Source organism: Diabrotica undecimpunctata, chromosome 7 (genome assembly GCF_040954645.1).
Source record: "Diabrotica undecimpunctata isolate CICGRU chromosome 7, icDiaUnde3, whole genome shotgun sequence".
Taxonomy (NCBI): Eukaryota; Metazoa; Arthropoda; class Insecta; order Coleoptera; family Chrysomelidae; genus Diabrotica; species Diabrotica undecimpunctata.
Window position 1 is genome coordinate 65,487,307 of NC_092809.1, and position 14,767 is coordinate 65,502,073.

A 14,767-nucleotide genomic window follows, 5' to 3' on the forward strand; every position below is an offset into this window, starting at 1 on the left:
TAATCTGGCGACATGTCCTGCCAATTCCATTTAAGCGATGCGATTTTTTCGATAACGTCTATTGTTTTTGTTCTACGACGTATTTCCTCGTTTTAAATTCGGTCTCTAAGAGGAGCACCCAACATCTGGCGCTCCATAACCCTTTGAATTACGAAAATCTTATTCACTACCTTTTTTCTGAATGATATTGTTTTCGCTCCATAAGTGAGTACAGGTAACACACATTAATCAAAGACTTTCCTTTTGATGTATATGGGTAGATCCAATTTAAATACATAGTTTAATTTATCAAACGCTGCCCAGGCTAATCCTATGCGACGTGGGAGCTCACATGTCTGGTTATCTTTGCCCAACCGAATTTCATGCCCTAAGTACTTATACGATGTAGTCTACACAATATCCCTTCCATCAACAGCAATATTTCGATTTAGCACCAGATTAGTCATTATTTGCGTCTTGTTCATATTAATCTTTAGTCGGGCATCCAAGGAAACGTGATATAATTTTTCAAATATTATTATTGCATCATCCATACGAGATATTTGATTATGTTAGTGTAGCGATGATCTATTCGACATTCTAGCAATGCTTTTAACATTTTCTCAAGGCTTATGATATCGAATTCTTTTTCGTAGTCGACAAATTTCAGTGCCACTGGTTTGTTGTATTCTGCAGACTTTTCTAGACACGAATTAGTTACTCTGTTAATACAGATACAAATTGATATTTTGGATTTAAGTATAACCACCAAACCGAATTCATTGTTTTATTTACATGAACCCGATAGATAATACTTGAAGCGTTACGACCTGTGGCTTGCATTTGACCGACTTTACCTTCGTCCCTTTGTTACGCGCCTTTAATGTAATTATATACATCATACTAAATCTTCATCAATTTCCAAAATTCTTAGAGCAACTGGTTTTTCGTTTCTTCGAAATTCAATTCATTCCACCCGACGCAACTTAGATACAACAAATTCCCAACTTCTTAAAATTTACAATGACATCCACTCTTTTAATATCCATTTATTATTATGGGACACTTTCGATCGTCTTTCTCACCAAAAAGGCCGCAACCTTCTACTGTTGTCCGCAATTTCTCAGATATCCACATATCCGATTCAGCCACCAAAGCTCTATCAAAAGGCTTCAATTTTTCTGTCACACCTCTTTTAATCCCAACTGAGAAAATCATTTGTCAAACTGAAGAAGCTATTTCTCATCTTCCTTCCGACCAAGCCGAAGTCGCCAGACAAGATGTTGCCAGAATTCTCCGTACTTCCAAACCCCCACCGTCAAATATCAGTCTTTCAGAAAGACGCGCCCTCAAAGAACTTTATAACAACCCTGACATTGTCATTCTTCCGGAAGACAAAGGTAATGCCACCGTCATTCTTAACTCTTCTAATTATTTCGACAAAATGTTCGAACTTCTCAATTCCACAGAATACAAACGCGTCTCAAACGATCCAACCACCTATCTGGAAAAAACGACCAAATCCATCATAAATAAGTCTACTCTACCTTCAGACATCAAAAAATCTCTTATACCCAGAGAAAAATCATCCCGAATTCCAAAGATATACGGCCTTCCAAAAATCCATAAGCCCAATGTTCCCCTAAGACCCATCGTCAGTGCATACAACTGCCCCACTCAGAAATTGGCAAAACATCTCGCTTTATCCTTACAACCATTAGCCGAAAAAGCTTCGTCTTTTGTCAAAAACTCTTTCATTTTATCGATCTTCTGATAAATATTTCTATTTCACCCTCAGATATACTAGTTAGATTTGACATTGTTTCTTTGTTCACCAATATTTCCATCAATGAAACCATTTCCATCTTGGACTCTAAACATCAAATCCCCCAAGACACACTATCTCTTATAAAACACTGCATGTCTAATACATACTTTTCATTCCAAAATCATTTCTATCGTCAAATCAAAGGTGCCCCAATGGGATCTCCCCTCTCTCCCGTAATAGCTGATATTTTGATGGAACTTTTCGAAACAGCAGCTCTGTCCTCATCAAATCTCAAACCCACCTGCTGGTTACGGTATGTTGATGATACTTTTGTCATTTGGCCTCATGGTAAAGACACGTTAGATCTCTTCCTCTCTTACCTGAATGGAATACATCCTAGTATTCAATTTACGATGGAAGTTGAGTCTGAAGCGTCTTTGCCATTCCTTGATGTTTTTATTCAGAAAAACTTACCTCACAGTTTTTCCTATTCCGTGTACCGGAAACCCACTCATACAAACCGATATCTTAATGCCCAGTCACATCATCATCCCGCCCAACTCAATTCAGTTGTCAACACTCTCATTTCTCGTTCCATAAGACTTAGCGACATCAATCATAGGTCATCCGAAATTAATTCAATAAGGCAAACACTCTTACAAAACGGCTACCACAAAACCCAAATCAATAAGAGCATTTAAAAACATTTAAACCCCATTCCATCCAAAAAAGAAACCTTGCCGCCGGATCAACCCAAAATCTTTCTACCTTTCATTAGAGGTGTCACTGACAAGATCAGTAGAAATCTTCTTCCTCTAAATATCAAAACCATCTTCACTACTCACTCCAAGTTGTCCAATCTCGTCAGATCCGTAAAAGACCAAACCCCTAATAAAGACCAGGGTGTTTACGAGATACCCTGTTCCAGTTGCCCACGTACATACATCGGACAGACAAACAGTATTTACGAACATTATATATCTGTCAAACATTCCGATACTACTTCAGCAATAGCCCAACATCATATTCAGACAGGCCACAAAATAGATTTCGAAAAAAAAAACCATCGCCCCCATCTGCTCCTTAAAATCGAGAATCATTCGTGAAGCTATCGAAATCGACAAACGGCCTAACAGCTTGAACACGCGTAATGATGCAAAACGATTGCCGGCAACATGGCAACCCCTGCTTCAGCGACCTCCCGCCCACATCGCTCAGGCCACGTCAGTTCAGACCACGTCAGCGCATACCGTTCCCGCGCATACAGCGAGTATAAAAGCAGCCACACAGGGTAAGACCGGTTGTCACTCGACACTGAGGAGTAGGCAGATTGGGACCTCAGTGCCGAGAGACAGTTCTTGCAATACAGAACACGATTATGGTACGTCTCGAGTGAGGGGAGTAGGCAGATTGAGACCCCGAACTCGAACCGAACCCTATCACTCTTGATAATGGCTCCAAAATGGGTGCCGAAACGTCGAGTAATAAATTGTCAACGCGGTTCTTCCCGAGAACTAAGTAATTTTCATATATATATATATATATATATATATATATATATATATATATATATATATATATATATATATATATATATATATATCTATATATATATATATAATATGGAAAAAGCATATGACAGTGTACCGATCTCCCAACTATGGATAGAAATGGGTAACTTGGAAATAAACCCAATTCTTATTAACGCCACTCAAAAATATTATGAACAAAACTTTGCAAGAATTAAAATGGGACAAGAAATCACCTCTCCTTTTCAAACAACAATGGGACTAAGACAAGGCTGCTGTCTGTCACCCACCTTATTTAAAATCTATTTGGACAGATCTTTAGTGAAATGGGTAAAAAAAATTAGAAACATGGGAATAACGGTGGAAGAAAACAAGCTATATACACTTTTCTTTGCGGATGACCAGGTAGTAATTGCCGAAGACAGCTACGATCTTAGCTATATGGTAAGAAAACTGCAAGAAGAATATGAGATGGCAGGTCTAAACATAAATATGACAAAATATGAATATCTCTCAGTGGGAACAGATGAAATATGTGACCTAGTTTTGGAAGACGACAAAATCAAAGGCGTCAATCCTGCAAATATTTGGGGGTCATTTTCAACAAGAAGGGAAATAGCGCAGATGAAGTCAGGGAAAGGATAAACAAAGGCAAAGCAGCGACCCGTGCCTTAAACTCTCTTTTCTGACAAAAATAATTCGACGAGAAACCAAAAAACACATTTACGGTAGTATAGTCCAAAGTATTACACTTTACTGTTCGGAAGTATGGAACGTCACCAAAGCTAATAGAAACAAACTTATGATGACAAAAATGGATTATCTGAGATGAAGCTGCGGTAGATCGAAACTGGAGAGAGTTAGAAACGAACAAATAAGAAACGAAATGAAAATGAAGAGAAATATCAATGATGACATAAAAAGAAAACAATTAGTCTGGTTTGGACATGTTAAAAGAATGCCAGAGTACAGATGGCCTGGAAGAGTACTGGAATGGATCCCTCCTGAAAGAAGAAAGAGAGGACGACCACGGAGAAATTGGCGCAACGATATTAATGAAGCAATGGCAGCAAGAGACTTAGAAGAGGCAACTGCATATGACAGAAAAAGATGGAAATTGGGGGCGGAGAAGCGGCGACAGCCGTAATAAATCCATCATTACTATTTATATATGAATTATTGTTACCGTTATAATTTTCAAGTGACAAGCGGACAAGTAGCCCACATATGCAACAATAATATTTTAGAGAATTAGCGCTCTCCACGCGAGGTAATAAAATTCATTTTTTATTGATATTAAACATATTATCCATTTATAGTATGTAAACTTTAATATTCTTGTGAATGCTTCTATACATGTATTTCATAATTTTATACTTTACACAAAGCAGTAAATTGCGATTTGACTTGTATGCGAAGTTTCTTGTATGCGAATTTCATTACGTTACTAACAAATAATTCTACTACCTGTATATTTTAGAAAGTAACCAAAAAACGTAAATGTGTTTAATTTAATATTTTTTATATTAATGTATGCAAAAAAGAAATAATTTAAAAAAGGAATATGGAATCTTTTGGTATAAAATTGAATTTTTGTCCTGCGAATTATTTTAAACACTTTATTACATTTTCTTAGGAACCAAAGAAGACTATGTACAGATTCCTTTCAAAATTGCACTGGCGGTCGACAAAGAGAACAAAATCCAAGAATATCAAAACACTATTACAAACTTATTTGATCAATGCAAATACTTAGTTGGCAGAAGTAAAATACCATTCTGCCGCCTTAATCCACTTACAGAAAACTCGTCCAAGAAAACTTATCCAAGAAGCTGCAGAGAAATTTTAGAAAGTGGTAAGAAAAGTACTTATCATCTATTACCTACATTTTATGATAACTTATTAACAATAACTTAAATACAATATTTTTTCTTGTCAAATGAGATAAATGGTAGATTAACACCTTGACTGCATGTTGTAGTAAAATTGGTCAAACCAATTGGCATCCTGGCATCTTGCGGAAGCGATAAAACTGGTATTTGTAAGTCAATTTAAGTGTGCCAAATTGCAATCGATAGCAAATTTTTAGTTCTCGCTACAGATGTCGGTATTATGAGACCCGGAAGGTATGTGTCATTGCCATCCGTTTCAACTTATTGGTGCTTGTCGCTGTATATATTCAGTTTTAGTTTATTTTAGTTCATTGACGTGTGAGCAGTACTTGTTAAAATGTCAAAAAGGGCAAGATATATGGTTGATATATTAAAAGTTAAGGTGATAGAAGTTGCAAATGAGCAAACAATCAGTGATCATAAAAACTTTGGATAGAGTTCTGAAACACATAGTATTTTAAATAAGTTACATGATCATACAGGGTTGATTGAAAGTCATAAAAATGTTATTATTGAAAACGAACATTTTATACAAACAGAAATAGAACACGAATGCATAACGAACAGGCTGATGAACTCGATAAGAAGAATGAGCAGACAGCAACCCAATCTCCATTTGATGCCAACAGTATCAAAGATCCCTTTGACAGTAACGATTCATTGCCAGATAAAAGTTTAACTCCGAAAATTCTTCTATTGATAGTGATGACAAAATTATTACTACACTATATGAGCAAGTTTCATCAGATAATAATGAACAGAGTGCTGAGAATAGTGAGAGTAATGAATGGTGTGATTTAGAAGAAGATGTAAATGGTGACGATTTTGTAGTAAAAAAGAATACATTAGTTGATATTGAACCACATATGGTACAGAAACCAATAGACGTTTTTAGTCACTTCGTAACTGATTGGAATATTGGATATTATTGTTAATGAGACCAATATTTTTGTATGCTGTTCAACAATTAAGTATGCGACACTCAAAAAGATCCAGGTTAAATGTATGGACAGCCACAAACAAAACTGAAATAAGAGCCTTTCTAGGGGTAATAATCACAATGGATCTCACTCAGGTACCAAATTTAAATTTATATTGCTCTAAAGATGATATTTTTAATAATAAATTTATCGCAAAAGTTTTACTCGAGACCGCTTTTTGCTTTTATTGAAACTTCTTCATTTTGAAAATAATGAGACAACAAAATAGAAAATTTAGTTACGAAGTTGATTCAAAATTTTTAAAGAATAATGGAGCCTGGTAAGGTTCTCGTTAAAGATGAACCTATAATACCTTTCAGAGCGAGACTCCATTTTCGTCAGTACATCTCCAACAAGACTCATATATATGGAGTGAAACTATACAAACTCTGTTCTCCTGAAGACTATACTTTCAATGTAAGTATTTACACAGGAAAAAATAAAGAACGACTATTTATTGTAGCACACTCTGAGTTGTCCTAAAATTACTTTAATGTATCACAGATAAAGCTGGCAAAATATTATTTGCTGATAACTTTTGTTCAGGAATACCTCTCGTTTAAGGATTGTTAGCAGAAGATATGGTGTACTGTGGGACTCTAAGAGTAAAACAGAAAAGGAATACCACCTATTTTTAACCAGTCCAAGAAGATGGATTGAACAGAGGTCATTGGAAAAAAGAAATATGGACTACAAATTATTAAGTTAGTGAAACCAAATGAAATGTATAATTGATTACAACTCTGTAAAGAAAGGCGTAGACTATTCTGACCAGATGTCAGCTTACCATACAGTGCTACGCTGAAGCTTAAAATGGCACCTATAAGAAAAAAAATAAGTTATAATTTTATTATCTCTGTCTTATTAATTTTTTTAGGAAAGTAGTATTTGAGATGATACTCGGAACAACTATTGTTAATAGTTAATTATATTTAATATGTGCTCTGAAACAAAAATTAGCATTACAGAATTTAGACGTCAGTTAGCTTATAATTTAATTCAATTACCCGAAGAAAAACCACTTAAAAAAAAGAGTGAATACTTTTATCAAACCTCAAGGACCTGGAAGGAAATGACAAAAGCCATGTAGAGAATGTCGTCAAATATTAAAATGTTTAGGTTTAAGTTACCGTGTTTGTTTAAGTTACCGTAAAATTTGTTTAGCTGTCTGTGCTACACCGGATGTTGGCGGCATGTCCTGTGTGAGAGGAAAGTAGAATAATACTTCTATAATAAAGTAATTACTATTTAAATGAGAATAAGCCATTAACTTAACCTTTAATTGTGGCTTATTCCCATTTAAATAGTAATTACTTTAAAATGCCACAAGAAAATAGCTTCAGAACAATATTCTATAACAAACTTTAATCAAATGAAAGGCAGATATCGAGCACAGTTTTATTAGTTAAATCAGTGGTGCTCAGACTTATAATGCATGGAATCTACCACATAAACTGCAAGCGTCCGGAGATCGACTGCTATATCCTGTTTTTAAACTAGGAGTAATTCAAATTTACCGCGCCGCAATGTTTGTTTGTAATTGGTCCAGCCTCAGGCAAGTTTACTCCTCTGTTATGAAATTTTGACACTAATGGTATTTCATAGGTTAATTAAGTTATATCGGCGATTTTTTGTGTTTTCTGTGTTATTCTTTTAATTTTTAGATTTTTAGTCTGCTTTTATATAAAAAAACAGTTGTTTTTAGAACTATTTAGCGACGTATTAGTATAATATAATACTTTTGGATTACCGTCGAAGGCCGATATCAACCAAAAAAGAAGATGTATTTGGTAACTTTTCTAGTGACTTTCTTGGGTGTAAATCTGTCTCTTTAGTTTACACCTCCTGGTTTAAAAACAAAGCATAGTAAAAAAACAATGAAATCGTAGGCTTCCACGGCCAGAGTCAGAATTTTTTCGACCACCCAAGAAAATCTCACAATATCTACCCTCTCCTAAGGACCCATTACCGCCCCTATCTTCCTGTGGTGTCTATTCTATTCCTTGTTCATGTGGACAAGTGTATATTGGCGAAACTGGTCGTTCCGTCAAAACTCGGATTCAAGAGCATCAAAGATGCATTCGATCAGGTCTTTTCTCCCATTCTGCAGTTGCAGAACACTGCCAAGAAACCGGTCATTCCATATTGTTCGAAAAAACCCACATTATTTCTAAGAGCCCCTTCTTTTATTCCAGGAAAATCCGCGAATCTCTAGAGATCCGAAAAAATCCACATAATATCAATCGAGAGGAAGGATACTACGTGTCTCCCATCTGGAATCTCAGTCTAGATCCGCCGTCCGGTCCCGCTACCACGATGCAGCCACATGATTGGCCAGCGCGCGCTTCTTGACGTTCGCGCCACGGAGTATGCCGATACGTCCCGACACGACAGGTCACCGCGACTATAAATAGAGCGGTAGCGGAGTAATCGTCGGATTCACTCCCCGCCTCTCGACGCGTTAGTGTTCTGAGCTGTTGGACGTGAATCCCTGTCCTGGCATTTGGTTTTCATCTCTGGCTGCGTTGAGTAGTTGAGTTACTGTGACCAAATGCCCATCTTGGTAGTTAGTATTCGCCTCTGGTTGCGTTGAGTAACTGAGTTACCGTTGCTAACTACCCATCTTCCTGTCTTTTGTTTTCTTTTTCCTTTTTGTTATCCTGAAGAAGCTACATACAATTGTAGCGAAACGTCGAGATGAACCCACTTTTGGGTCACTCACAAATGACACGGTCCACCAACCCGGAAGACGAATAAACTATAAAAAAACAATTTTGAAAATAAAAAACTTTATTGCACATTTCTAGTTGATAAAAAGTTGTAACTACAGAGAATTATAATTAAAGTCATGTTTTTTATATTAATTTTATTTGGATGTTGATGCATTGTACAGCATATTTATCATCCACAAGTATTTCATATGATGGTACGTAATTACCGATGGCCAAACGCAAGCATGAAGAGAGATGTTCGTCAGTTAGCCGATTACGATATTTTGATTTCACTATCTTCATTTAGAAAAATGCAGACTCACACAAGTATGTTGATCCAACGCTGTGAGCTGCAGAGCTACTTGTCTCAAAGACGGATATTTCTCAGACGATATGAAAGACCAAAATTTAGTATCGGTCGCTCTGGATTTAAGGTATATATCTGAAATTATTTTCAGTGCCCCATTTTGGACGGAAATGAGTTTGTGCTCCATATTGAACGTAACGGATATTTAAGTGGCTATTTTTTACACGTCTTGACAAGAAAATGGATTAGACATAAATGCTACAATGTCTGTCAGTTTTCTAAAATCAGCGAAGCGTCTTTCAAACTCGCTATGAAGTGCTTGCAGTCCCGTCTCGTAATGAGCGTAATTCAAATGAGCGGCTACCATTTTTTTTAACGATGGAAAGTTGTTTAAATCCTTTTTGCTAATTTGCTTAATCAATAATTTTAATTTGTTGACAAAAGTATGTATTGCGCTCATCATATCGATAATTGTTTTATTTTTACCTTGTAGTTCAAAATTAAGGAGGTTCAAATGATTTGTTAAATCTGTTAGGAAAGCCAGATCACTGAAATATTTTTCGTTTTGAAGTAGATGAGTGTCGTCCCCTCGTTTTTCTAAAAAATAAATTATTTTGTGAAGTTGCTCCTGGAACCTATCTAAAAATTTTCCACGGCTCAACCACCTCACATCTGTATGCAGAAGTAAATCAGTGTGTTCCGAAGAGTCACTAGCTTTAAAAAGACGTCGGTGCAAGCTTCGCGCTCTGATTTAATTTACAATTGTTGTTGTCATCTTCATGATGTCGTCATATTTAAAATTTTAGAACATAAATCTTGCTGGTGAATGATGCAATGAAATGAAAAAAACGATGGAAAGTTATCGTTAGCTCGACATAATGCAACAAATCCATTGTTAACGACAGTCATGGATGGTGCACCATCTGTTGTAATACACACGAGTTTGTAAATCGGTATATATACGTTGTAAATAACTTTTCCGCGAGTTTTTTCTTTCAGAGGCAGCATTGTTAACAAAATTCTTCTTTAGACGACATGTCAGAAAATACCATCCGAATAAAAAAACTGAAAAAATGAAAATTATTTCGATCATGCACGATCATCAGTCAGGACAGTCCCCGTATTTTCTCCGTAAATCGCGATCGACTTCAAAAACTTTGGCGATCGACCGGTCGATCGCGATCGACCCTTTGAGCACCGCTGAGTTAAATCTTATCCAAGTACTTCTGCTTCCTAGAGCATTTTTAGGGGCATTTCATCAATTTTGGCCTATCCAACAATTATAGAATGTCATAAACATAAAATTGTACATTACACTACATTACATCGTGTAATGTACAATTTTATGTTTATGACATTCTTTAATTGTTGAATAGGCCAAAATTGACGATATGCCTCTGAAGATGCTCTAGGAAGCGAAAGAACTTTAGGCAAGATTTAATTAATAAAACTGTGCTCGATATCTCCCTTTCATTTAATCAAAGGTATTTGAGCACTCAACCTTATATCAACTTCTATAATAGTTTTGTGTATGTAATATATGCAAAAGTTAAACTTTTGTGTACTAGTGAGCATGAAGTACTTACACGTATACACATGCCATAGGGGCATGTGACGCACGGACAGAATAGACCATAACGTATCTCCGGGGGCATGTGAGGCAAGAACACCTCAGTTATATAGTATATTAAATATTTAATCGCCGCAATCAAGGTGTTACATTATATGGAAAAATCTTTGACAGCAAATATTTGTTATTTTATTTTCAGTTTCTATTGTTTACTATCATATGTTTTGTTCATAAAATTTTAGGTTCAACGTATTCACTACCAAATAGCCACAATAAAAAATATTTTCTCTGCTAAAAGAAGACATTTTTAATGGTTGGGTGTAGACTATAATTTCAGAAACATACAATATAGTTTAAAAAGATAAACTATTTATATAATGCTAAAAATTAACTAAAAAATAGGCATCATTTTAGGCAATAATAAATCAGGTGTATATGAAATCAAACCACGGACAAGCAGTAAACCTTTCAGTGTTTTATGCGACATGGATACCGACGGTGGCGGCTGGACTCATATTCAAAAGAGAGTTGATGGATCACAGGACTTCTATTTACCTTGGAGAGACTACAAGTTTGGCTTTGGTGATTTAAGTGGAGAATTTTGGATTGGTTTAGAAAATATTTACCACATGACAGGTAATAAATAATATGAATCAGTTATTTATTAAACATAGTAAGTCAAAAAACTTAAATTTTGTAGGAGAAACAAAAAACCGTTTCCAGGAAATTATATGTTATAAATTAGTTTAGATATATAAAATACTGATAATAGGGCTTAAATAAAACATGTCAAGGGTAAAATTACAAAATTTTTAATCTTGGTTTAAGAGTAATTTTTAGTATAATTCTTAAATAACCATATTTGTTGATATATATTTTTTATCTAAAACACAAAAATAAGCTATTAAAAGTAAAAAAATAACAAGAAACTATTGCCAAAAAATATTTATGTGCTTTTATAAACTTAAATTACATGTGATGAAGTAAGAAACTATTCCCTATTGGAAAGTTGGCCAGTCATGTAACGTATTATAAAATTATTTGTGCTCTTCTGGTAAATACTGAAGTGTCTTCTTTAAATCGCCCATCTGTTTTTTTAAATGGGACACTTTGATTGATAAGCTTGAGTAGTAGGCAGCTGAATATCATACTGCTCTGGCTTTTTGAAAGTAAACATACTCCTTATATGGCCAGCAATAAAATTAATAACAGTAACAGTACCTTTTGTTTTTGAGTCAAATACAAATTCGTTGTATTCTAAAATTTTAGAAGGTTGTTACCTTTGTGCTTTGTGCAATACATTCAATAGAATTGGTAACTTTTTGTAGAGAGTGGGCCGCCATTTTTGAAAATCAAGAATGTCTGTCTTCCAGGACGTAGTATTAGATCCATCACTTTTTTGACAGTGTAATAGCGATCTGTTCAATGTAATACACGCTTAAGCAAAGTCTCTATCACTAGGGAGGAATGAATGACCTCTTGAAGGCAATCCATATACATTTTTTTTTTGAATCGGCCCATATTTCTCAATGCTAAGAAAAAACGTATCATCGAATGATTTTTGCTTTGCCCTGCACAGTTGTCACTATATAGGTACAAATTTCTAACACTAGGCAAAGCATAAATATTTAAGTAATCCAATAGGAAGGAGCAAACTTCGTTTGGTCCTTTCTTAGCAAGATCTTAGCAAGAACTATCCAAGCATGGATAATTTCCTAAAATAGTACATTTCCTGGATAGATGTGCATAAAACTAAAATATTTTGCATATAGTTGAATGATAAACAAAGTGATGTGCCCTTACTCGCTTTACATAGTTCTCTTGTATCCCTTGTAGATTTGTAAGATTTGTTACTCCGTTTTTTGTGGACAAGCAATTTGGCAGCACCAACACGTTTTGCAGTATCGTTAAGTGTTGTGTTTTTCAGTCTTAACGTTAATATTTCACATTTACAGCACGTGTCCACTTGTGGCCGTCCAAAGCGGTAAATAAACATCTCTTTAAAAATTTTGTAATAGAATGAATGTCCTACTTTTGTGTCAGGATACCTAGTTTTAAAAAGATCGTACATAATTTTTATGTTCAGGGTTGAACAAAGATATTCGACTTTTTGCGTGAAATAATGACTTTTTTTAAGGGAATACATTGAAATGATCCATTATTTGAGCAACAGTATTGGCTAGAATGGTTTTTCTGTTATTCTGCTGCCCTCTCTTATCTTTAGGAGTTTTGTTTTGTTTATTTTTTTCATTTCGATATATTAATACGTCCAAATCGGACCGATAGCAATAAAAAATGATATAGTACCCTTTTGGCAATGTTTACATATTTGTTTTTTCTCTGTTACCCTCGATGTCCAATCCCCTTTCATTTGTCGTAACGTACGAAAAATCTTATCAATAGCAACGAAGATACAATGTAATATCCCTTTCGCAATCATGCCATATTTGTTTCTTTCGTGTCGTTGTAGTCGCCATTCCCTCCTCTTTGCAACGAGCCATCTTACGTCACGATCCGACGAGCCTTCGCGCCTTCACCATAAAAGAAGACAAAATGAGCAGAGAGGACCTTAGCGATTTCTTATGAGATTTAACATGGGAAAATACGCCGAACTATGTCGCCGAATAAAAAGATAGAAAATAAATTCAACATTTCAACAACTTTCAAAACAACAATCACATTGAGATCTATTTTATCTAAAACTAAACCTAACAATGAACAAGAAAGAACAAAGAATTGTATTTATAAAATACATTATTAATGGGATTATTTTTATTTAGGTAAAAAATCAAAGACCGCTAAATATAAGAATCAGTTAAGATTAATCTTATTATCTTAAACTAGGTATAGAGAGTTTGATAGATTTCAAATATGTAAACACGCATAGGAAAATGATCATCAAAAAGAAGCCTGTGCGAATGAAAACCTTTCTAGCTTTGTGTTCTTACAAAATACTTTTACATATCACTGAACTATTTAGACCAGCAGAAAATATGAAAATGGCTAATGGTCGCCAACATCTATAGCAGATAGGCATCTTAAAGTTCTTTTTATAAAAAAATATAAAATATACTGTGGGAATTTTATCTAAAGCTAAGAAAAGTATGAATATAACTGCAATATTTTTTTTGTTTCGCCATAAAATGATTTCTTGTCGAGTTCAATACGTAAAGTTAAAATGTTTCGTTATTTTATTTATTAAGCCTAAGTATATTTTATAATAATTTTTATTTTACGTAATAGTGGTTTTTAAGTACAGCAATTTTTTTAAACGTGTTTATTAATCTAATATATATTTTAGCATTTGAAATAAATGAGCTTTTGATAGAAATAACTGAAACGAATAAAACTAAAAGTTATGCCCAATACAAAGCATTCTCAATAGGATCCGAAAAAGATGGATATGTTTTAAGTGAACTTAAAGGATTTTCGGGAAATGCAGGAGATTCTTTAACGCATCACTTGAATGCAAAATTTACAACTTTGGATGTGGACCAGGATAAAAACGGTGGGAATTGCGCACAAATATTTGGTAAGTAATTTCTTAGCACATTAACTAGTACTTGTTTTTAAATTGGACTCCCAATTTAAATTTTAGTAAATATTTTACTTTGGTATTATTTTTTTCAAAGCCACAAATCAATTTGTTAGGACCGGCCAGGATACAAAACTACCTATAACGTATGCCATCAGTGTGCTATTATAGTGTATTGCAAAATAGAAGGTTGTAGAGTTGTAGAAAGAAAACAGGTTTTTTGGTTAAAAAATGATTCGTGAATGCACTCAGATATGAAATGCAGGACAATCATTCCATGTTGGTAGTCCTATGGAAAGAGTAGTAATCGACATTGCCGGTCCACTTCCAGAGACAAATGATGAAAATAAATATATCCTGGTAGCCATGGATTATTTTACGAAATGGACTGAGGCCTATGCGATACCAAATCAAGAAGCTGCTACCGTTGCAGAGGTAATTGTTAAAGAATTCTTTAGCCGATTTGGTGTTCCCTTGAAGATCCACTCCGACCAAG

At 34.8% G+C, this 14,767-nt stretch overlaps 1 protein-coding gene across 3 annotated transcripts in view; it reads left to right on the plus strand.

The window, feature by feature from the left end:
* The window catches only part of LOC140446797 (microfibril-associated glycoprotein 4-like), a 76,221-nt gene that overhangs the window by 58,667 nt on the left and 2,787 nt on the right, over positions 1-14,767 (plus strand). For all 3 annotated transcript variants that reach the window (XM_072539385.1, XM_072539388.1, XM_072539386.1), the window contains exons 3-5: positions 4,913-5,131; positions 11,151-11,372; positions 14,038-14,268. In XM_072539385.1, coding sequence (XP_072395486.1) covers positions 4,913-5,131; positions 11,151-11,372; positions 14,038-14,268 — 672 coding nt within the window. The remainder of the gene's footprint in view (positions 1-4,912; positions 5,132-11,150; positions 11,373-14,037; positions 14,269-14,767) is intronic.